A 25401-nucleotide genomic window follows, 5' to 3' on the forward strand; every position below is an offset into this window, starting at 1 on the left:
CTTTGGTACATGCGCAGCACCCTCAGCATCCAGCTGGCTCTCTTTAAGAAGACACATCTCTGTCTGCAAGCATAGCTGTGCTGGTGATTGGACTCTGTCTGTTTCCGAAAGGCAGCAGATCGAAGTGTGCGTTTTGTATTCTCCTGTTGACACAGATACTACAGGACTGTATAAGAGTAAGTCTTTTGCATGTGAGTGTTTACTGAGAGTTGCTGAAAGACATGCGCGAGGACGTTATGCGTGTACAGGCAAAGGTGCTACCACTGGCTGTAAAGCCTCCCAGGTTGTTCAGCTACGTTCAAACCACCACTTGCGGACCCCCAAGCGTTACATCGGCCAGCTGTAGCACTTTTCTTCCGTATGGGGACAACGCAACATGATCGGTATCTGTGATAGCCTGCATAGAAACGAGCCTGTGCATTTTGTCGATGTGCTGATCGTCCGTAAGCCTTTTGTTCCTTGCTGGACGCGGGGGTGGCGCTAGGGCATACAGCTTAACTGACGCTTTTCTTAATTCGTTAGCTTTAGGCGCCCCCCCCCGATATTCGTCTGCTGTCTCATCGCTCGGTATCCCCTGCGTAATCTGCCAAGTTGACCACTTGCGCTATTCTATAGTTATCCATGTGAACCCACAGATGGCCGCACCTACAGACAGCTGCACCAATAGGCTGCTAGCGGAGATGACTGAACCATCATCGCCAACACCTGATGTCACATCTGGACTCACATCTGGACTTGCAGATGCACCCTATGCTAACCACAACATGCTCGTTACCGTGGTATTACTACTACTACTACTACTACTACTACTACTACTACTACTACTACTACTACTACTACTACTGCTGCTGCTGCTGCTGCTGATGCTGCTGCTTAGATGCGTGAATCATAAGTTCGTGACTGGTACACGCATAACTGATTAAAAAGGCATTGCGCCACTTGTTGTGTAAGGGCCGAAGCCCGCCGCTGCAGACATTATCACATGTCAGTAAAAGTAGGGAAACTGATTCCCTACGCAGTCATCTTCACGGCAAGTCCAAAGTATCCTGTAACTAGTCATAGATTATGTATCAGCTTTCAGCTCCTCAGATGCGCTATTTTCTCCGACCCATGCTGCTACTGCTGCTTCGTCCGTGTTGTTCAGCTCTGTGGGCCATATAAAGTGAGTGAGCTTATGGGCGAAGAAAATGCTTAGCTTAATGAAAGCCTTTTGATTATCTATACTACTTAAGAAAAAGCCTTTAGTTTGAGATGGAGACTACAAGGCCCCCAACATCAAGCGATAAGGACGGTTTCGAGGAGCTTCGCGAGGCGGAGATGGCGGTCTCTGCCACTCCCGAAGACCATCCTGACCGGCCAGAGCGGCTAAACTACCTTGCAGCCTTGCTGGCCGACCGACACAAGCGGACAGGGAGTCTCGATGATTTGGAAGCGGCCATTTGGAATGTAGAGATGGCGGTCTATGCCACTCCCGAAGATCATCCTGACTGGCCAGGGAGAATAAGTAACCTCGGGAGCATGCTGTCTTATAGATACGCGTGGACAGGAAATGCAGACGACCTCAACGCAGCTATCGCGAAGTCTGAAGAAGCCCTAGCTGCAACACCCGTCAACCACTCCAACCGAGCGATGTATCTAAACAACCTCGGGATCATGCTGTCTGATAGATACATAAGGACAAGAAATGCAGACGACCTCAACGCAGCTATCGCGAAGTCTGAAGAAGCCCTAGCTGCAACACCCGCCAACCACTCCAACCGAGCGATATATCTAAATAATCTTGGGAAGATACTGTCCTATAGATACGCGTGGACAGGAAATGCAGACGACCTCAACGCAGCTATCGCGAAGTCTGAAGAAGTCCTAGCTGCAACACCCGTCAACCACTCCAACCGAGCGATGTATCTAAACAACCTCGGGATCATGCTGTCTGATAGATACATAAGGACAAGAAATGCAGACGACCTCAACGCAGCTATCGCGAAGTCTGAAGAAGCCCTGGCTACAACGCCCCTTAACCACTCCGACCGAGTAGGACGTCTAAACAACCTTAGCACCAAGCTATTCGATAGATATAGGAGGACGGGAAATGTAGACGACCTTAATACAGCTATCTCAAGGACTAAAGAAGCTGTGGCTGCAACGCCCCTTAACCACTCCAACCGAGCAGCATATCTAAGCAATCTTGGAAGTTTTTTTTCTGAGAGGTACACGAGGACGGGAAATATATACGATCTCGATGCAGCTATCTCAAAGGCTAAAGAATCCGTGGCTGCAACGCCCCTCAACCACTCCAATCGAGCAGCATGTCTAAACAACCTCGGGATCATGCTGTCTGATAGATACACAAGGACAGGAAATGCAGACGACCTCAACGCAGCTATCGCGAAGTCTGAAGAAGCCCTGGCTACAACTCCCCTTAACCATTCCAACCGAGCGATGTATCTAAACAACCTCGGGATCATGCTATCTAATAGATACACGAGGACGGGAAATACAGACGACCTCAATGCAGCCACCTTAAAGGCTAAAGAAGCCGTAGCTATAACACCCGTTAACCACTCCAACCAAACGATGTATCTAAATAATCTTGGGAAGATACTGTCCTATAGATACACAAGGACAGGAAATGCAGACGAGCTTAATGCAGCTATCTTAAAGACTGAAGAAGCCCTAGCTGCAACACCTCTCAACCATTCCAACCGAGCGATATATCTAAATAATCTTGGGAAGATGCTTTCTGATAGATACAGGAGAACGGGAAATGCAGATGATCTTGATGCAGCTATCTTAAAAGCTAAAGAATCTATAGCTACAACACCCCTCAACCACTCTGACCGAGCAATGAATCTAAATAATTTCGGGATTATGCTGTCCAATAGATACACGAGCACGGGAAATGCAGATGATCTTGATGCAGCCATCTTAAAGGCCAAAGAAACCGTGGCTGCAACACCTCTCAACCACTCCGACCGAGCGATGTATCTAAACAACCTTGGGGGTTTTCTTTATAATAGATACATGAGTTCGGGAAATACAACGGATGGACGTGCGGCACTAAACTTCTGGATACAATCAAGTAAATGTTCAGCATCACCCCCTTTGCAACGTATCCAAGGCGCACGACAAGCTCTCCGCATTCTCACAAGGAGCAGCGACTGGGACCAAGCCCACACTGTTGCAGAGACTGCTCTCAACCTTCTTCCTCGCGCTTGCAATCGCTTCTTGTCCCGTGGCGACCAGCAGTACGCTGTCCGTCAGACCGCAGGTCTTGCTGCAGATGCATGCTCGGTGTCCCTCCGGAAAGGGGACGTTGGTGAAGCGCTTCGCAGGATCGAGTTCGGACGCGGACTGATTCTCGGATACCTAATCGACGGTCAGAGCGATCTCTCTGGGCTAGAGAGGACTCGCCCAAACCTAGCTAAGGAATACGAACAGCTTCGCTTCATGGCATTTAGACAGGTCAACAGCGAAAAGCCAGCAATCCGAGAGCAACTGGCTAGAGAACGCCAAGAAGCCTATCGCCAGTTGGAGGACTGCGAACGCCGCATCCGCCAGGAACAGGGATTTGAGCACTTTCTCCAGCCACCGTCTACAGAAGAGCTCACAGCATGCGCCAGCGAGGGCCCGATCGTGATTGTGAACGCCACAGATATCGGCTCGGATGCGATCCTTGTCCTGCTATCTGGCCCTAAAGCTATAGCTCTGACTGAGCTTGTCTCACAGGCTCCAGTGGCTTTCCAGAAGGCTCTCGGAAGGAGTAGATCGATCGATGATAAGGATTCCCAGCGAGACATCGAAAGCGACATCCGGTTAGAGCATAGCACCGAGTTTCTGTCCTGGCTCTGGTCGAGCTGCGTCAAACCTGTGCTGCAGGAGCTGGCATGCTACAGCCCATCGCCTGCGTCAGACAAAATTCAGCGAGTCTGGTGGATCGGGACAGGCGCCGCCAGCTCTCTTCCGTTTCACGCTGCTTGCCAGTATCACTACGGTCGCATAGCTGAAGCCGAAAGCTGCTTCGACCAGATAATCCCCTCCTACACTCCCACAATCAAGGCTCTGAGTAATGCCAGAAAACGTCCGCTAACAGTAGAGAAGTTGAACAGCAAAGACACTTCTATCCTCATTGTTACGATGCCAACTACACCAGGTCAGAGCGCGCTAGACGGAGTGGCTCGCGAGGAAAAGACCATCACGGAGGCAACCAAGCATGCATATACCATCAGACCTCCTCTACAGCATCCCACTGCCGACGAGGTGTTGAGAGGTATTCGTGAATCTGAAATTGCGCACTTTGCGTGCCACGGATACTCAGATCTCGAGGACCCTTCTAACAGTCACCTGCTCCTTCAAAAAAGCAGTGCCTCGGGCCCAGTAGTGGACCGACTTACCGTGTCCACTCTGTTGGGCGCAACCGCGCAAGGCCGAGCGTGGATAGCCTATCTATCGGCCTGCTCAACGGCGGAGATCAGGGTCAAGTCGCTCGTGGACGAGAGCATCCACATGGCCAGTGCCTTCCAGGTTGCTGGCTTTGCGCATGTTATTGGCTCTCTGTGGCCAGCGGATGACGACGTCTGTGTCCGTATGGCCGAGCTCTTCTACAAGTCTCTTGTAACGTGCAAGAGCACTGCGGATCCGAACTGGGCAGTCGCAGCGGCACTGCGGGAGGCCGTGCTACAGATCCGCAAGGAGCACACTAATAGGCCTGGTGTTTGGGCGCTCTATGTTCATTTGGGAGCCTGATTATTTTTTATCTTATAGCTGTAAAATGTAATTATTGAGCGAGCAGAGGCAGAAGATCGGAAAAATTTCGTTCTTTGTTCTTCTTGACAAAAGCGGGCTGAGTCAGTGCAAGGATTTAAAGCCAATGTAGCCGGCAATTCTGATGCGAGTCCCCGCTAGGTTCAGGTATAGTCGACCTCGAGGCGGCACAAAATGTTGCAGAGGCTGCGTCTAAAGCATGCATAGGGATGTGAATTGCCAACTCGCACGCCTGTGAGGGTCTAGCAGGCACAAGTGTCGTTGATACTATAGCTGTGTTAGCTACAGCAGCATCAGCAGGACCTAAACAATGGTGGCTTATATATTTTTGGTTAAACATAGCAATGGCTTGGTGTAGTTAGTTAGAGTTGTTACCTAACTTAGCGCCCCTCGCAGAGCAACAAGCTTTCTAACATTGCCTTTGCAGCTTTATGACGCTCACTCTATAGTGACATCGCAGGATGTGCTGCGCCTTTCAATGTCAACCTTTATTCCCGATGTCTTGGCAAAACGGTGCCATGCTACAGACTGGCAGCCAATGGTAAAGTATTCCAGCTGCTGATGAGTGCACAGTTGTAGTCGATGCGCGTCAGACTAGATTGGTAGATTCTCGCTTCAGAAGTACCAAAGCCGCCCCACTTCATCCTCGAAAACAAAGGCTGTCTGTACCCAGAGGCTTGCCGTTTCCCTTCAACCACTATCTAAATACTGTGCTTCTAGGTTCGTGGAGGCGTCTGCCTCATCTTTGCGGCTGCGATACTTCCAGCCTCCCCCCCCCCAGCGCTCGGCTGTCGTTCATGCGTCTCTAATCCCCATTTGCCTAAGGATCTCCGCACTCGCATCGTGTACTAATAACCTCTAGCACTCTTTAGTTAAAGAGGAAGCTATTCAGTCTAATCTTTTCTATTCGCATCTAGACTAGTAGTTAGAGCGCTTTCGCGCTTACTAAGGTTCTCGTGTAACGTACCCCACCAGTAAGCTGCGCACACCAGTAAGCTGCGCACCCCACCCAACTTGACGCGACTCTCTACGCAATTGGTCCACAACAACGCAACAAAATAATATAAAATTAAAAGATATAATTTATTATCTAGCCTTACACGTCGTGCGAGTATGTCCTTAGATATGGCACTTTGTACACGTTAGCGGCGCGCGCTGACGTCGCTGACTGCTCTCACCCTGTTCAGCCTCTACAACCACCCTTTCTGCCTCTATAGCGAGCTACTAAGCCTGCTGCACCTAGAGAGCTCTACTAGAAGTAATATATTAACGCCGCTAATCTTGCTTTTAGCGTTAACGCTAGTAGGCCGTACGCAGCTTCTTATTTTCTTCTATAAGTATCGTTACTAATTATATTATAAGCTAAGCGCTTTTTATAAGCTAGCGTATAGCAACGCTTATTAGACTGTCTAACTACTGGCGTTACTATCGTAGTCGCTCTTAGAGATAGAGTACCTACTACTAAAGCTGCTCTACTATATACGGCGTTTCTACCTGCGTTTTAATAGTACTGCCTACGTCTATCTATAGTAGAGATAGCTGTTACACGGGGTAAGGGTCTATACTTCTCTATCCTGGTCCGCACTAAGGCAGGTGAGTATTACGTTAGTGTTCCGTGAGGCTTGTCTGGCGATGTAGTGGAGTTGGCGTACTTAAGGAGGGTTTAACAAGACTAATCTATTTAATAGACTAACTTGTAATAATCTTATTAAGTAAAGATACTAGTAAGAAAGTACAATTTAAGTTAACCACAACGAGAGTAATAATGAAATCCATCTATCCTTATATCCTCATTACTTCTAGTCCTGCTATCCCGTCCATCCCATTTTCTTACTTCTTAGCGGGATGTCTGTGATAGCATACCATCCCTAATCCCATTACCATCCTATGCTTGGCGGGATGTCTTGTCTTAGCAGGATAGTACATCACGTGACCCCAGGCCCCGCGATAATTATTACCTTCTGACGTGGACGTCCATAAGCCTTCAGCCATCTCGTTATTTATTAAGGAGAGGATCCTTCTTATTACTTATAACATTACCTCCTCTCTTAGGGCTATCGTCTCAATACCTTAGAGTATTGTTTTCTTATACCGCGTATTGAGACACTGGCTGCATATAAGGTTAGAGCCTACCCACTCGTTATAGCCGTCTCTACCTTATAGCCTTCCTAACCATATCTAAGATCCCGTCGTCCCGTCGCGTTCGTGCTCAAAAGTCTAATAAGAAGCGTTATTCCCGTACTAACCGTATAATAGAGTAGGGGAACGAAATAACAGTTTACTATTATAAGCGTTGTGAGAAAAAGGGTCTTTATTATTTCGTAGATACTACTACTAGGCGCTGCGCTAGTTACATTACTATAAAAGCTAAGTGTAGTTTATTTATTTCCAAGGAGGAGTAGAAGAAAGTTTAGTAAGAGCGTAAGCAGAAAGAGATTTAGGTCGCTCATTTAAAGGCTTAGCGTACTTAGCTAGACGCTTAATTATTCTAATAAGAGGTAGAGCTTTTAGAGGTAAAGTCCCGCGAGCGTTCTTTCGCTCGCCGCGATCTTACTCTCCTTAAGTTCTAAGATCGTACGAAAGAGTAGGCTAAAAGGAGCTCAGCCCTTAGTAGTACGGGCCTTCCTATTATCGAACTATCACTATCTAGACCGTTAGCTAATCTAGGCAGGTTATAGGCTAATTACTATAATCCTTCTTTTAACTATTCCTTCCTCTTTAAGAGGCTTCCCCTTGCTTCTCCGGGTGCTTCTAGTAGTATTTACGTACTAGTAACTTATAGTTTATTAGGTTTCCTTTAAGTTCCTAAGTGTTATAGCTTTTAGGCTATCCTTACTACTTAACTAAGTACTTCTACTAACTACTAATTTTCCATAGGTTCTTAATTTTTTCGACCTCATACTTATTATCTTTCAGCTCTATATCCATTACTAGCTTAGTATCTAGAGGTGCTAGTTCTAGGAGTTTCTTATAAAAGATAGGGTGGATTCGTATACCTTATAGGAGTTTTAACTTATAGTTTACTTTTCCTATTTCCTCTAAGATTTTAAATAGTCCTATTTAAAGGTTGTCTAATTTTCTATATAGTCGTTTAGTTTTTAGGTTTTATCTTAATAAGAAAACTTTATCCCCTTTCTTAAAGGTTAGTCCCTTAATCCTTTATTTATTCGCTACTTTAGATGTCGTAAGATTTTATTAAGCTATATTCTTACTTAATTCTTTATATAATTCTCGCATAAGCTTCGCTTTATCGTCTACTCCTACCGCGATACTTTTAATATCCTTTAGATCCTAATAAGTAGTCAGCTTATATCCGTAGTTCGCGTAGTACAGCAAATGCTTTATTATTACTAATTTCGTACTATTATAGGCTAATTACGCTATTAGTAGTAGTTCTATCTAGTTATTCTATAACTTATTAGCGTATATCTATAGATACTATTCTAATATCTAGTTTATTCATTCTATCTAGCTATCTATTTCCAGGTAAAAGCTTATTAAAAGCTTCTTCTTAATACCTAACTTTACTAGGAATATGCTCTAATATTTAGACGTAAATAGTTTATTACAATTAGTAATAAACTCTTTAGATATCTTATACTCTAATACTAGTGCCTTTATAACCTCGTACACGTATTTATCTACCGTAATAGTCTCTTCTATAGGCATAAATTTCGCTACCTTAGTTAGTTAGTCTATAATTACTAGAATTATATCGTAAAATTAAGCTAATCCTAGTTCTAATAATCTTAGGAGCTTTACTATAAAGTCTATTATTACGCTTATCTATAGTCTAGATAGTAGCTATAGAGGTTATAACAGGCCATAGAGCTTATATCTCTTAGGCTTATTCTAGTAATATACTAAATAGTTACCTAGTATTTTCTACACCTTCGCTTATAAGCGTAGTATTATAAATACCTTAGCTAGTTATCTAACTATTTTATTTACCCCTACGTGTCTATATTCTAGAGACTCGTGTAGGGTCTTAATAAGTTCAGTTCTTATATATAGGGGTATATACGTGCTTATATATTCTCTTAGAGCTTTAAGCTCTTTCCTATTATTTATTACTTCTAGCGGGTAGGGGTCTATTTCTAACGCCTATAACGTTACTTTTTCCTGCTATTATTTCTATAGTATTTCTACCTACTTAGCCACCTTAGCTACCTTAGCTAGTTCCGGCTGGTTATACTTTAGACTACTATTAGGCATCGTCTTAAGTAAGACGTTATGTAGTTCTTTATAACCCTCTTCGCGTAAATTAGACCTTCTACTTAAAGCGTCCACTACTCTATTAAGCGTCTCTACGCGGTGTGTAATCTTAAAGTTAAACTAGGCTAGTATTTCTGCCCATCGTACTTATTATCAGTTAAGTTTTTTCGTTATTATAAAACTTATTAAGTTCTAGTAATTAGTAAAAACCTTAATCTGTTTAGAGAGTTCTAGTAGGTATACTTCTTATTATTTAAAGGCATCGACTACTCTAAGTAGTTTCTTATCGTAAATATTATAGTTAAGTTCTACTCTAGAGAACTTTCGTAAATAGTAGAATACTAGTCTCTATTTTCTATCTAGGCACTACTATAATAATACAGCTCCAAGTGTATAGTTAGACGCGTCGGTCTTAACTCTAGTAGGTTGTTAAGGGCTATATATCTCAAGTACTAGCGCCTTTAGGAATATCTGCTTAATTTAATTAAAAGTCTCTTAATGTTCCTATTCCTATTTAAAACCTATTTCCTTTTTTATTATTTCTGTAAGGGGTGCTATAATCTTTAAGTAATCTCTAATAAACTTCTAATAATAGTTTGCAAATTCTAAGAAGGATTAAATATCCTTAACTATGTTAGGTATTAGCTATTCCTGTATAGTCTATATCTTCTTTAAGTTTATTTTTACTTCTTTAGTTAATATAATAAATTTAAGGAATTCTATTTCCTATATGTAAAATTTATACTTTCCTAGTTAAAAGTATAGCTTATTGTTACAAGTAACAAGAAGGATTCTTTCCTTGACAAATGACGAGATGGCTGCGAGCCTAGGGACGTCCACGTCAAAAGGTAATGGACATTGCGGGGCTCGGAGTCACGTGATGTGCCATCCCGCCAAGGCTGGCCATCTGGGATAGCAGTGCATAAAGGGATGGCAGCGCCATCCCAGACCTCCCGCTAAGATAGGATGGACGGGATGGCAGGACTGGAAGCAATGAGGATATAAGGATGGATGGATTTCATTATTACTCTCGTTGTGGTCAACTCAAATTGTACTTTCTTACTAGTATCCTTACTTAACAAGATTGTCACAAGTTAGTCTATCAAATAGATTAGTCTTGTCAAACCCTCCTTAAGCACGCCAACTCCACTGCATCGCCAGACAAGCCTCACGGAACACTAACGTAATACTCACCTGCCTTAGTGCGGACTAGAATAGAGAAGTATAGACCCTTACCCCGTGTAACACTTTGACCACCCACGGATCTAGTGGAAGGAGGATTAACCAACAGCGTCCGAATAAGATTGAACCATGTCAGGAAATTCAAGCGAATACGTTAACATCCTAGGCCCGGCGCCTGAGGGAGATGTTAACATGACTAGTAGTACCCAAGAGGGAAATAACGAGCCGGCGGCAGGGAGCCCTAAGTACGAACTCGTCAATCTTAGACGCAAGAGCTAAGCCTAAGTAAGGCAGATGGCTGAGTTGCAGAATACGATTAACCAACTCATAGGCTAACTAATAGCCACCCTGAACGAGAAACCACTTAAGAAGCCAAAAATGGCAACCCCAGAAAAGTACGACGGAAGTCGCACCGAGTTGCGGACATTCCTTACCAACATCGACTTATACTGCGAATTCAACGAAGTACCCAACGACTAGGAAAAGATCCTTATGGCCAGCACCCACATGAAAGGACGAGCGTCAAGCTGGATGCAGCCATACGTGGAGGACTATCTATTAAATATCGAGAACAGAGGAACGAAGGACGAGACGCGCGCCTTGTTCACTAGTTGGGCCGAGTTTAAGAAAGAGATGGGACACATCTTTAGGGAAGTGGATGCTTAGAACCAGGCAGAGAAAGCGATAACTCGCCTGAAGCAGACCAGTTCAGTATCAGCGTACACAGCCGAGTTTAAGCAGCTACAGGCACGAATCGACTAGGACGACGCAGCACTTCGAACGGTGTTCGAAGCAGGTCTGAAGGAAAATGTTAAAGACGGACTTATACATCACGACAAACCAAACACGCTTCATGCGCTGATCGAGTTAGCGACACGCATTGATAATAGGCTGTGGGAAAGAAACTGACAAAAGAAACAATTTCAACCCACGGTGGCCAACACAAGGAGGCAGCGTAGCCGGTTCGACAAAGATGGCGACACCATCATGACCGGTAAGGTACAAGACAAGTCCAAGGACAAGAATAAGAAACCCCAAGGACAGTATAATGACGGACTCTCCACGGAAGAACGCAAGAAGCGTTATAACAGCAAGGTATGTCTCCGATACGGTAAAGTAGGACACTTCCGCAGAGATTGCCCAAAAAACGAAGTCAGACAAGGAGCGGTCAAGATTGGGATAATTCGGATACCAACACCATACCCAACTAAGGAGCCAGATGAAACCCTCAGCGACCTAGACCTGTACGAAGAAGCAAGATAAGCCACCAACGAGGCGTTTAAGCTAGTACAAGAGGCAATAGGACTCCAAGACTTCAAGTAGGACGCACCACTACCAACGGATTGGCAGATTGAAGGGGCCGAAGTACTACGCCGCCTAAGAAATCAACAGTGCTAGATCTGCGGACTAACCACGCACTAAGCCAACGATTGCGACTGCAATAGAAGAGTCACAATCTCGGGACCCCAAGCAGATAAGATTGCCTGCAGGGCTGCCCAGGAACAACCCAGGTTCAAGGAACCTGATGACGAGGAGACACCTCGGACGTTCAAGGAACGGATGGAGCAACACGAGCGCCTATATTAGGTCGACTGCCCAAGACAGTGTGATTACCACTTAAGGAAGCGAGAAGAAACCAGAGACAACGAGGACGATTGCTGCCATACCAATTTATGGCATAACGAGTGTCGCGTACAGCATTGCCACATGCACCAGCCCAGAGAAAAGGAAGCTCACGAAGAGTTGTGCTAGATCAAGTGCACGATCAATTGCTAATTCCACAAGGAACAGCGACGGAAAGCTAGAAGGGTAGACGACTACTACTATAGCACGATTTCCGCCGAAGAATGCATAGCAAAGAACTGCAGAATGCATAGGGCCCAAGTACGGGAAACGCCAGTAGAGCACAGTAAACTCCTATGGACGCATTGCAGGAAAGGTTGTGCTATACACTAATAACAGTTCGAGAATGCTCAACAGGTAGACAACCACTACTATAGCATCCTACCAGCGAACATTTGTAAGGCAAAGGATTGCCCGATTTACAAAAGTAAGAAGCCGGAACTAAGGAAGAGGGCCACGCAATAGAAGATACCTTATAAGAATATCCATTAGAGCTTCTGCTACAACAATCAGTATACGATACACTATTCCGCCAAGGCAGGCGAAGGCTACTTCCCAAAGAAGAAGGGAAGCAGGCAGTTAAAAAACTAGGATGCCACCAGGGACAGGGTCACGCTGGCAAAGGCAGTCCTAAAACGACTCTTAAGTAAGTATAGGAAGTAGGAGCAAAAGAGTTGCAATTGAAAGCTACAGTACTTATAGACGGACATAAGGTGTTAGCGCTCATAGATAGTAGGGCAGCACGAACCGTCATATCTCCACGAGTAGTGGAAGGAAACAACATACCCTATCGGAACAAGAAGGTACCGATGCGAGTGGTATTAGCCGACGATAGTTCTACGACATACGGGAACGGCTGGATCCGACTTAAGACTGAGGCAGTAACGTTACGCCTAGCCGGTTAAGAAAGCTGAGAAAAGATTAGCATTATAGATCTTAGAGAGACCGAGATGATAATTAGCTACGATTGGTTGTTAAAGCACAACCCTGCCATCAATTAGCAAAAGAAGACAGTACTCAGCCGAGAGCCTGTGCACAAGGTTGCTGGAGTAAGACATGAGACACGCCCGACGAATTAGCGCGCAACCTAGGACGGGAGATTCGGCATGATCTCACCGCATAAGATCGCGAGAATCTATGCGAAGGACTCTTAGAGAGTAGGAGTCATTTGGATACGGCAGATCGCGACCACGAAGGAAGGATCGGTACTATAGTTGGCGATTCTAATAGAATACCAAACGGACGAGTTTAGAGAACTGTTTGAAGAAAATAAGGCAACAGACCTAGCAGACTATCAGGATTAGGATCACGAGATCATTCTTGATGAAGGAGCTAAGTTGAGCCCAGGACTAATGTACCCTATAGCGCCCGAGCACAACGCTGAGCTGCGGGATTACATTCAGAAGAACTTGAAGAAGGGATTTATCCGACCGGGATCAGACCCGATGGCCTCACCTATCTTATTCGTAAAGAAACCTAACGGGAAGTAGCGACTATATGTTGACTTTAGAAGGTTGAACAGCGTAACTTAGAAGAACTAATATCCCTTACTACTTATTACAGAGCTTATGGATCGACTCTAGGGAGCTAAGTGGTTTACGAAGTTCGATGTTTAGGAAGGATTTTACCGAATTAGGATTAAAGAAGGTTACAAATAGATGATAGCGTTTAAAACGAAGTACGGACTCTTTAAGTACACGGTTATGCCGTTCGGATTGACGAATACGCCGGCAACCTTTCAATTAGTTATTAACAACGCTCTCCACGAGTACCTTAGAATCTTTGTCACCGCGTATCTAGACGACGTACTAGTGTACTCTAGCGGCACACGCGAAGAACATGTTGAGTATGTTAAGAAGGTTTTACGAAAGCTTAAGGAATACAAGCTATACCTTTAACTAGGAAAATATGAATTCCACACATAGGAAACGGAATTTCTCGGATTCATTATATTAACCGAAGGAGTAAAAATGAACCTAAAGAAGATACAGACTGTATAGGAATAGCCAAAACCTAAAATAGTTAAGGATATTTAGTCCTTTTTAGGATTTGCGAATTATTATCGAAAGTTTATTAGAGATTACTCAAAGATTACAGCACCCCTTACGGAAGTAACGAAAAAGGAAATAGGTTTCAAATAGGAACAGGAACATTAAGAGGCTTTCGATTAAATTAAGCAGATATTCCTGGAGGCGCTAGTACTTGAGATGTATAGCCCTTAACGACCTACTAGAGTCGAGACCGACGCGTCCGACTATGCACTCGGAGCTGTATTATCACAGCAGTGCCTAGATGGAAAATGGAGACTAGTGTTCTACTATTTACGGAAGTTCTCTGGAGCAGAACTTAACTACGATATTTACGATAAGGAACTACTTGGAGTAGTCGATGCCTTTGAATAATAGGAAGTGTACCTACTAGGACTCCCCAAACAGATCGAGGTTTTTACTGATTACTAGAACTTGACGAGTTTTATGATAACGAAAAAACTCAACCGACGACAAGTGTGATAGGTAGAGATGCTAGCCTAGTTCGACTTCAAGATCACGCACCGCGTAGGAACACTCAACGGAGCAGTAGACGCTTTAAGTAGAAGATCTGATTTGCGCGAAGAGGGTTATAAAGAACTATATGACGCCTTACTTAAGATAATGCCCGATGGCAGTCTGAAGTACAACCAGCCAGAACTAGCTAAGGTAGCTAAGGTGGCCGAGCAGGTAGAAACGCTACAATAGTAATGGCAGCAGCGAGCAGCCAGCTAGCAGTTCGAGCCCAACGAAGCAGGCTCCGACGAACTGTTGAACGATGAACGAGAGTACCGAGATATGATTTCAAAGAATTAAACATATGTACCTCCACGCATAAGATCGAGTCTTATATAGGAACTGCATGAGTCCTAGGAATACGGACACGCAGGGATCGAAGAAATGGTTAGACGACTAGCTAAGGTGTTTGCGATACCACGCTTGTGAGCGAAGGTGCAGGAAGCACTAGGCAACTGTTTGGCATATCACTAGAACAAGCCCAAGAGACATAAGCCCTACGGCCTGTTACAACCCTTACAGCCACTATCTAGACTATGGACAAGTGTAATGATGGACTTTATAGTGAAGCTCCCGAAATCGTTGGAACTAGGATTAGCTTGATTTTGCGACACAATACTAGTAATCGTGGACCGATTAACTAAGATAGCAAAGTTTGTGCCCACGGAAGAGACTATTACGGCAGATGAATGCGCGTACGAAGTCACTAAGGCACTAGTGTCAGAGCATGGGATACTTGAAGAGTTCATCACCGATCGTGATAAACTATTTACGTCTAAATACTAGAGTATATTCCTGGCGAAGTTAGGTGTTAAGAAGAAGCTTTCGACAAGCTTTTATCCAGAAACAGACGGCCAGACGGAAAGAACGAACTAGACATTAGAGCAGTACTTACGGATGTACGCCAACAAATTGCAGGATAACTAGGTAGAGTTACTACCAACAGCGCAATTGGTCTACAACAGTACAAAATTAGTAACGACAAAGTATTCGCCGCACTACGCGAACTACGGATATGAGCCGACCGCTCACTGAGATCCGAAGGACATTGAAAGTATCGCGGTAGGAGCAGACGACAAGGCGAAGCTCATGCGAGAATTGCACGAAGAATTAAGTAAGAACATAGCTTAACGAAACCTCACGACATCTAAAGCAGCGAATAAACTAAGGATTAAGGGACTAATCTTTAAGAAGGGGGACAAAGTTTTCTTGTTAAGACAAAACCTGAAAACTAAACGACTATATAGAAAATTAGACAACCTCCGAATAGGACCATTCGAAATCCTAGAGGAAATAGGAAAAGTAAACTATAAGTTAAAACTCCCACAAGGTATGCGAATCCACCCTGTCTTTTACAAGAAACTCCTAGAACCAGCACCTCTAGATACTAAGCTAGTAACGGATATAGAGCTCGAAGACGACGAGTATAAGGTCGAAGAAATTAAGGACCTACGGAAAATCGGTAGTCAGCGGAAGTACTTAGTCAAGTGGTAAAGATGGCCTGAGAGCCATAACACTTAGGAACCTAAAGGAAACCTAACGAACTGCAAGTCACTGGTACGTAAGTACTATTAGAAACATCCACGGAAGCGAGAATAGGATTCTCGTAAGAAAGGAAGAAGTTAAGGGATAAGGGATTATGAGAAGAAGAATAATTAGCCTATAACCAGCCCAGGTCAGTCGAGGGTCCAGATAGCGATAGTCCAGTTGACAGAGGATCCGTACCAGGGGCTAAGCTCCCCTCAGCCTTTTCTTTTGCACGATCTTAGAACGCAAGAACGGCAAGATCGCGACGAGCGAACAAGCGCTCGCGAGATTTTACCTCCAGAAGTTCACGACGAAGACGCGCGGCGTCCTCCTCAGCTCGAGCAACCTTAAGCTCCTTTTGCTCACGCTCTTGCTGAATTTTCTCCTACTCTTCCTCAGAAATAAACAAGCTACACTTAGCTTTTACAGAAATATAACTAGCGTAACGGCTAGTTGCAGTGTCTATGAAATAACGAAGGTTCTTCTCTTTATAACAAGAACAGCGATAAGAAGTCATCTCATTCCCTTGCTCTATTATATAATCAGTACGGGAATAACGCTCTTCGTTCGACTTTTAAGCGCGAACACGGGTACGGGAAGACGGGACCTTGGGCATGGTTAGAAAGGCTGGAGTTAGGAAGGAACGGTTACAATAGCCCGGGGCCTACCGACCTTATATACAGCCAGCGATTCAACACGCGGCACGGCGAAACGATATTCTAGGGTATCGGGACGATAGCCCTAAGAAGGGAGGTAATGTTACAAGTAATAAGAAGGATTCTTTCCTTGACAAATGACGAGATGGCTGCGAGCCTAGGGACGTCCACGTTAAAAGGTAATGGACATTGCGGGGCTCGGAGTCACGTGATGTGCCATCCCGCCAAGGCTGGCCATCCGGGATGGCAGTGCATAAAGGGATGGCAGCGCCATCCCAGACCTCCCGCCAAGATGGGATGGACGGGATGGCAGGACTGGAAGCAATGAGGATATAAGGATGGATGGATTTCATTATTACTCTCGTTGTGGTCAACTCAAATTGTACTTTCTTACTAGTATCCTTACTTAACAAGATTGTCACAAGTTAGTCTATTAAATAGATTAGTCTTGTTAAACCCTCCTTAAGCACGCCAACTCCACTGCATCGCCAGACAAGCCTCACGGAACACTAACGTAATACTCACCTGCCTTAGTGCGGACCAGGATAGAGAAGTATAGACCCTTACCCCGTGTAACACTTATATTCCTTAAGCTTTTATAGGACCTTCTTAATATGCTTAATATATTCTTCGCGTGTACTACTAGAGTATACTAGTATATTATCTAGATACGCAGTAATAAAGATTCTAAGGTATTTATATGTTACACGGGGTTGGGTGCTGATACTTCTCTAAGCTCGGTCCGGGTTAGGGCGAGTGAGATGGGATGAAGAGCTCCGTGAGGTTGTCTGGCGATTCGTAGTGGAAAAGAGTTATGGATGTAACCGGGTTTGACAACGCTAATCTATTGGATAGACTAACATGTAACTATCTTGTGAAGTAACAATACTAGTAAGAAAGTACAATTTGAGTTGACCACAACGAGAGTAATAATGAAATCCATCCATCCTTATATCCTCATTGCTTCCAGTCCTGCCATCTTGCCCATCTCTCCTTGGCGAGATGGTAGAGATGGCACTGCCATCTCTCGGCGTCCTGCCATCTCAGATGGCTGGCCTTGGCGAGATGGCACATCACGTGACTCCGAGCCCCGCGATGATCCATTACCTTTTGACGTGGACGTCCCTAGGCTTTCAGCCGTCTCGTCATTTGTCAAGGAGAGAATCCTTCTTGTTACTTGTAACACCTAGCTGGTTAAGAAAGCTAAGAAAAGATTAGCATTATAGATCTTAGAGAGACTGAGATGATAATTAGCTATGATTAGTTATTAAAGCACAACCCTGCTATTAATTAGTAAAAGAAGATATTACTTAGTTGAGAGCCTGTGTATAAGGTTACTAGAGTACAACATAAGACACGCCTAACGAATTAGCGCGTAACCTAGGATAGGAGATTTAGCATAATCTTACCGTATAAGATCGCGAGAATCTATGTGAAGAACCCTTAGAATGTAGGAGTTATTTGGATACGGCAGATCGCGACTACGAAGGAAGAATTGGTACTATAGTTAGTAATTCTAACAGAATACTAAACGGACGAGTTTAGAGAACTATTTGAGAAAAATAAGGTAACGGACTTAGCAGACTATTAGAATTAGGATTACGAGATTATCTTTAATAAAGGAGCTAAGTTAAGCCTAGGACTAATATACCCTATAGCGCCTAAGCATAATACTAAGCTGTGGGATTACATCTAAAAGAACTTAAAAAAGGGATTTATCTAACTAGGATTAGGCCTAATAGTCTTACCTATCTTATTCGTAAAGAAATCTAATAGGAAGTAGTAACTATATATCGACTTTAGAAGGTTAAACAGCGTAACTTAGAAGAACTAATATCTTTTACTACTTATTATAGAGCTTATAGATTAACTCTAGAGAGCTAAGTAGTTTACGAAGTTTAATGTTTGGGAAGGATTTTACTAAATTAGGATTAAAGAAGGTCACGAATAGATAATAGCGTTTAAAACGAAGTACGGACTCTTTAAGTATACGGTTATACTGTTTAGATTAATAAATGCGCCGGTAACCTTTTAATTAGTTATTGTTATGGGCGGAGAGGCCTAGCGAACGAGTATGCTTCTACCTATTGTATAGAAGCTAAAAGATGAGAAAAAGAGAAGATAACTAAGTATAGACTTCTCTTATACCTACTCGCTTCTGATTACGTGTCCGTATAGAAGGTATATCACGTGGTCGAAGATCACGTGATCCCTTTAGTAGAGATTACGGGCGCAGCCCTTTATAATACTCCCCTCCTCTACTCATACGGACATGTTTGCGTTTGTTTGTTTTCCTAGGAGCACGTGGCTGCCTAACTTGCGGTAGAGTAGTGGCGTTTGTTTACTCTAGTGGAGGAGGATTTCCACGAGAGCAACCGCTCCCTCCGTACGATATATAGAGCTACCGTCCCTCTCTTCTCTAGCTTTTCTTTCTCTATACTAAATTAATTTAACTCTACTTCTATAATAATTTCTTCTTTCTTTCTAACTATACTCGTACGATGCCGCCTAAAGCGCAACTACCCCCTCGCGGTATTTGGGCCAACGCAAATACTAACAGTTTGCAGTTTTGCACTAGCGGTGGCCCTAATAATAATATTAATAACGTGGCTAACTAAATCTTTGATGCTGCCTATTGAGCTCTAACTCGTATAACGCTAGGCGCTATACTGCTAACTTTTAATATGCTGGGCGCTGTCGACTTAAACGAGTATCGTGTCTAGTTTATCTTTGATTAGCGCGTTGTAGATAAGCTGCGCCGTATTTACGCGGTTGCTTCTGTACGTAATACTTCTCTAACTTCTTATACGGCTGGTCTTAACTTGCGTAGGAGAACGTTCGCCGTGTTTTTAACTACTTCTGTCGCCCTCGCGGTAATAGTCCGTACGATGCTGTCTTCGGCCCGGGCTCTCGCGACTACTCGCCTGTGATCGTACGTACGACTATTACTGCTCGGCAGATTCTCACCGGCCGTCCGCCCTACCTTAAGGCCTTTGTTGTGCATAGCTGCGGCGCTCTCAACGCGGCTTTTTGTATGAATAATTGCGCTGCTGTCCTGCGAGGCGAGAAGGAGTTTACCGCATTCGCTGGCTGCGTGTTCATCGCTAGTGAGTGGGGTGGGGCCTGCTCTAACTGCGTCTGGCAAGATCATGGAGCTCATTGCAGTGTCACTTAGCAGGCAGTCCCTCGTACGGGAGGTGGGCGCAAGAGGCTCCCTGGTGGTTCTAGTAGTGGCAACCAGCGTGGTCGTCTGGCTGCGGGTGGTGCTGAGAACCCTCTGCTCGTGGAGTAGGTGGGACTGCCTTTGCTAGTTTCTTCTGAGTCGTCCGTTAGGTTGTTGTCTGGGTTGGGTGTGGGACAACTATGACTGTAGGGCCGTAGTGTTAGCGAGATGAGCGGCGGGCTCCTATGTGGGCTCGTCGTAGCCCACCTAATGAATAAGGTATTCTGTTTGCCTGCGCCTTATTCTCTCGTCCGTGATGTCTTGTACTGTCCACTCTAAGTGTTCTTTATCGCTTTTGTTATCTCGTACGACTATAGTAGCTGGATTAGTGTCGTCCGTCTGCTGTGATGGGAATGGATCGTCAGCCACTGGATGGAGCTTGTCTATATGGTAAGTTTTCGTTTCCCACGGTACGGCTAACTCCACCCAGTAGGGATCTCGTACGCGAGCAATCTGGAACTTAGCGCTTTTCTAATTAAGTTTCTTACTACTCCTTGTCGTACGAATATCCCGTAGGTCTAACTATACCTAGTCTCCTACGCGGTAGGTGGGCGCCGGTCTATAGGACTTATTAGCTTGTCGTTCTTACTCTTGTTAGGCGTACGTTATAGTAGATATAGCTCAGTTGGCGGCATTACTAATCGTCCGAACGATATCCTTTACAGCTTCTCCCACTTCGTCGGCTTGCGTGACCGTTTGGGGCTGAGAAAAAGGAGTATTATAGTAACCGTGGTAGAGGAAAAAGGGGGAAACTCCTATTATTGTGTTCGTACGAGAGTTGAGTATAAGTTCTAGAAGAGGGTAGAGTTGTGCCTAGTTATCTTGATTATAGTTGCAGAAGATCTGTATTACTACTTCTATATCGCTATTAGCGCGCTCTGTTGTTCCGTCCGTTTGTGGGTAGTAGGCTGTTGAGAGATTTCTCTGGATACTAAGTAGCTGGCAGACTTGTTTCTAAAGAGAGCTGGCGAATTGGGGGCCGCGGTCGGACGTGATAGACTGTGGGAGGCTGTGGTGCCGGTAGACTTCCCGTACGAAGGCCTAAGCGACGTTTGTTGTCTTAATCTTGTCTATAGGGATTAGTACGACGCCTTTGCCTAGTCTGTCCTTCACTACTATAAGGTTGGTTTTTCCTTAAGAGCTAGGTAAACCCGTAATAAAGTCGACTGTTAGATGTTGCTACGTACGACTAGGAATAGGTAATGGTTTTAAGTACCTATGTTTCCCGTCCCTCTAGGGGGTGCTTTTCCTGCAAAGCTCGTAATTCTGTACGTAATGGCGTACATTGGTGCTTATGTTTGGCTAATACCATTCTCTTGCGATAATTCTGTATGTTTCCTCTCGTCTGGGGTGTCCTGTTAGTAGAGATAAGTGCGTAGTCTGGATTACTCCTGTCTGGAGTGGTTCGTATTTAGGTACCTATACTCTATTACGCTAGCATAACTTGTCTTCGGCGTTGATTGTGCAGTCGCCTAAGGAGATAGCAATCTTACGGGAGCTTGGGAGAGATCGTTTTCCTTCCCGTATAGCCGCTCTTATTTCTTGGTATAGAGAATCTTCTTGTACGGCGCTATCCTAATAGGCTCGTATGAGCGTAGGAAAATGTGGTGGTCGCGGCAGTGTAGTTGACACTAGGGGAGAGACGTCTTCTTGAGTGTCGGTAGTGTCTCGTATAGGTATAACCGTAATACTTTCCTGGGTCTGGGCTGGCACTAGCATGATGAATTCTCTTGATGCTGAATGCTCGTCTAGGTCGTCCTTCTGTATATCTTGGTCTCGCCTAGATAAGGCGTCCGCCCGTACGTTCTCCTTGCTAGGGCGGTAGCGGAGTTTCATATTTGGGAAGCGGGCTAGTTCTAAGTTCTATTGTACGTGGCGTTCGGAGAGCTTTTGCTTATAGGTGAAGTATTCTAGGTTCTTATAGTCTGTAACTACTTCGAATTCTCGTACGCCTCGTAATTTAGCGTCCTACTCTTTTAGGCAGTAGATTACCGCTAGTAGCTCCTTATCATGGATTGGGTAGTTCGCTTTATGTACTAGTAGCTTTCGGGAGAAGTAAGCTATCGTATGTAGGGTACTTTCGTCGTCTTCTTGCAGAAGTATAGCACCTATTGCTTGTCTAGATGAGTTATACTCTACTACTGTCTGTCTGTCTAGGTTAAAGGCAGCTAACACTTCGTTAGAGAGAAAAGCTTCCTTAAGAGCGGCAAAGCTTAGCTCTTAGTCTTGGCCCTATTCGAATTTAGCGTCTTTTCTTGTTAACTGTATGAGAGGTTCTATAAGTCTTAAAAAGTTAGGGATAAATCTACGATAGAAATTAGCGAACCTGAGGAACTCTCTTACGCCTCGTACGGTAGCTGGAGCTTCCTATTCTTGAATAGCTCTTGTCTTCTTAGTGTCTATTGAGACGCCCTTCCCTGCTTTAAGGATAAATCCTAAGTATTTCGTACGTTGGACGTTAAATTCGCACTTCTTAAGTTTAAGCTGTAGTCCCGTAGCTTATAGACGCTTAATTACTTACTGTACGTGGTCGTAATGTTGGGATATTAAGCTATCCGTGTAGATTAGGATATTATCTAAGTAGGCGGAAGTGAAATTGTCTAGAAACTCGCGCAGTGTCTAGTTAATATAACGTTAGAATGTGCTAGAGGCGTTAGTAAGCTTAAAAGGAGTAACTAGCTACTCGTACGATCTAAACCGGGTGCGGAAGGTAGTTATCTATTTCTAGCCCTCCGTGATCTAGATTTTGTGGAAGGCAGCCGTAATATTAAGCTTTATATACTACTTTGCTCGTCCGACTTAATTTAGCGTCTTACGTATAAGGGGCAGAGGATAACGGTCCTTATAAGTTAGTGCATTTAGGGCGCGGTAGTCTACGCAGAATCTTAGTCCTCCTCTAGGTTTCCGTACGAAGAGGACTAGTAACGCGGCGGGAGAGTTACTTACGCGGATGAACCCTTTCTTAAGTAACTTATATAGTGTCTTACGTAGTACTAGAAGTTTATCTCTAGATATATTGTAGAGAGGTCTGTATAGGACTTCTGGTAGCTTCCTATCGTCTTTAGAGATTAGTTCGATCTTGTGGTTAACGTCTAGACCTTATAGGGGCGGGAGCTCGTCTCCTTTCTTTAGGGTAAATAGAGAGGCGTACTGTCGCAAGTATAAAGAAAGCGACTTAGTTACTTCTACTATAGTTAGCTACGTCTTCGGACGGAGAGCTTTCTTAATATCTTAGAGACTAGTAGTAAAGACTTGTAGAGCTGGCTGTTTTCAGCTTTATTATACGTGAGCTTAAAAGGCGGCTGCTGAGATTGCAGCGAAGTTCTATAGTGGTTTAGTTCTCTCTATGCTAGGTATAGAGAGATTATAATGTAGAAGAAGAAGTATTCGTCTAGCCGCATTAATAATACCTCCTACATCTTCAAGCTAGGTCTTCCTTAAAATAATGTCGTACTCGTACGTGGACGTGGTAATAAAAGCGGCTACTTTTCACTTAATTCCTCCAATATCTATAGTAAATTAAGTAATAGCTCGTACAGTACTTTTCTAGTTATTAATACCTTTAATTTCCCTAGTAGGGATAGATACGCGCGGTAAGTTAAGTTCTTGTATAAGTCTTTTATATACTATCGCATAAGTGCAGCATCTATTATTAATTATAGTAGTAGCGTTTTTTAAAAGATTAACGATTATATCTATAAATATTAGCTAAGTAGGCTTTAGTTAGTAAAGTAGCTCTTAGATAGGTCGTACGACCTGCTTAACCTGCTTTAGCTGCCCTAGTCAGCGTTTTTAGACTAGAGCTCCTCTTTTCCCTCGTCCGAGCTTTCATCTTCTAAGGTAGCAGCTAGGACTTTTATCACGGTCTCTAGCTTGCGCGTACGTTTTAGGACTACTGCTTTACACTACTGTACGAGGTGGCCGTGGATGCTATAACGTAGACAGCTGCCCTTCTCCTTACGTTAAGTAATTTAGCTTTATATACTTTAGTACTTATTCCTCGTACAGGAACGCATAGCGCCTATATTAGGCGTCTAGTCTATTTCGTCTACGGCAGCTAGGGTAGACGTAGAAAGAGAGGTAGAGTAAGAGGGCGCGTTGGATGAGAGTTAGTTAATTACCTTGAGATTCTTCTAAGTGTTCCTAAGTCGATGAACAAAGGCGTCGTACGTCTCGTTTAAAGGAGGCTAGTACCTAGCTTAGTAGCGTAGTAGCTTTCTATTAAGAGAATTCTTAAGATAGTTAATTTTTAGCGCGTTATCGTCTTGTCTGAAACTAGCTTTGTTAAACTTTAGGTTAAAGGCTCGTACGTAGAGAAAAAACTCGCCTTTTCCTTGCTTAGTTATATGGAGATACTATAGAGCTTTTTACTTAATTAAAGAGTCTTTAAAGAACGCGTTTAGTTGCTTCTAAAGCTTACTTAAGCTAGGTGATATATTTCTGCTTATAAAGTCTTATACGTAAGCTTATAATGCTAAAAAGGCTAGTCCTCCCATCTAGGAGATTATATAGTAAGCTTAGTAGAACTCTATAGAGTAAGCTAGGTAATCTACTAATAGTTTTATATAGATCTGCATCTTCTACTGCGTGTATTCTTCGTGTAAACCTTTCTTAAAGATTCTAATATTAGAGAGTCTAGCTTTTCTAAACTCTTATATGGGCGTAGTCGTAGCTAGAGGCTGGCTAGAAGGTTACTAACTTTCTATACTTAGCGTAAGATTAGGAGTCTGTGCGTTAGGGGTAGCTTACCTCTATACCGTACGGAGGAAAAGGGCTTTCATCTCTTAGAGTTCTTCTCATACGCCTTCAGCGTTCTTAAGTCTTATAGCTATCTAGTTTAGGTTTCGTTGGAGTAGATTATTCGTTGTATTTAGTTAGCTCTAGCTTTCTGTAAGCTCCTCGTACGTTAGAGGCCTTAGTAGGTCGTTACTAGGTTCTAGGTTTGGTATAGGCTTATGTAGCTCTATCATTATATCTTACTTATTTTGCATTCTTAATTCTCTCTCGCTCCGTACGAGAGAAAAGAGTAAGAGAGGTTAAAGTGATCTTTTAGCTTATATTATGAGCGGAGAGGCCTAGCGAACGAGTATGCTTCTACCTATTGTATAGAAGCTAAAAGATGAGAAAAAGAGAAGATAACTAAGTATAGACTTCTCTTATACCTACTCGCTTCTGATTACGTGTCCGTACAGAAGGTATATTACGTGGTTGAAGATTACGTGATCCCTTCAGTAGAGATTATGGGCGCAGCCCTTTATAGTTATTAATAACGCACTCTATAATGTTACAAGTAACAAGAAGGATTCTCTCCTTGACAAATGACGAGACGGCTGAAAGCCTAGGGACGTCCACGTCAAAAGGTAATGGATCATCGCGGGGCTCGGAGTCACGTGATGTGCCATCTCGCCAAGGCCAGCCATCTGAGATGGCAGGACGCCGAGAGATGGCAGTGCCATCTCTACCATCTCGCCAAGGAGAGATGGGCAAGATGGCAGGACTGGAAGCAATGAGGATATAAGGATGGATGGATTTCATTATTACTCTCGTTGTGGTCAACTCAAATTGTACTTTCTTACTAGTATTGTTACTTCACAAGATAGTTACATGTTAGTCTATCCAATAGATTAGCGTTGTCAAACCCGGTTACATCCATAACTCGTTTTCCACTACG

General features: G+C 43.9%; 4 protein-coding genes across 4 annotated transcripts; 2 read left to right on the plus strand and 2 right to left on the minus strand.

Annotated features, from left to right (window-relative positions):
- Positions 1–746: 746 nt before the first annotated feature.
- Positions 747–929, plus strand: COCSADRAFT_315700 (uncharacterized protein). Its single transcript, XM_007701240.1, has one exon. The coding sequence runs from the start codon at positions 765–767 to the stop codon at positions 921–923; it is 159 nt and encodes a 52-aa protein (XP_007699430.1). The 5' UTR covers positions 747–764; the 3' UTR covers positions 924–929.
- A 283-nt stretch (positions 930–1212) lies between these two features.
- Positions 1213–4801, plus strand: COCSADRAFT_356084 (uncharacterized protein). The gene has a single exon (XM_007701241.1). The coding sequence runs from the start codon at positions 1252–1254 to the stop codon at positions 4741–4743; it is 3492 nt and encodes a 1163-aa protein (XP_007699431.1). The 5' UTR covers positions 1213–1251; the 3' UTR covers positions 4744–4801.
- Positions 4802–15728: 10927 nt separating this feature from the next.
- On the minus strand, positions 15729–16484 carry COCSADRAFT_36255 (uncharacterized protein). Its single transcript, XM_007700941.1, has 4 exons — positions 16459–16484; positions 16279–16382; positions 16105–16236; positions 15729–15984 (listed from the first exon to the last, which is right to left on the minus strand). Exons 2-4 carry the CDS (start codon positions 16366–16368, stop codon positions 15850–15852), a joined length of 357 nt encoding a protein of 118 aa, XP_007699131.1. The 5' UTR covers positions 16369–16382; positions 16459–16484; the 3' UTR covers positions 15729–15849.
- A 2783-nt stretch (positions 16485–19267) lies between these two features.
- On the minus strand, positions 19268–19802 carry COCSADRAFT_315762 (uncharacterized protein). The gene has a single exon (XM_007701242.1). The coding sequence runs from the start codon at positions 19665–19667 to the stop codon at positions 19311–19313; it is 357 nt and encodes a 118-aa protein (XP_007699432.1). The 5' UTR covers positions 19668–19802; the 3' UTR covers positions 19268–19310.
- Positions 19803–25401: the final 5599 nt, after the last annotated feature.

Source organism: Bipolaris sorokiniana (assembly GCF_000338995.1).
Source record: "Bipolaris sorokiniana ND90Pr unplaced genomic scaffold COCSAscaffold_6, whole genome shotgun sequence".
Classification (NCBI taxonomy): domain Eukaryota; kingdom Fungi; phylum Ascomycota; class Dothideomycetes; order Pleosporales; family Pleosporaceae; genus Bipolaris; species Bipolaris sorokiniana.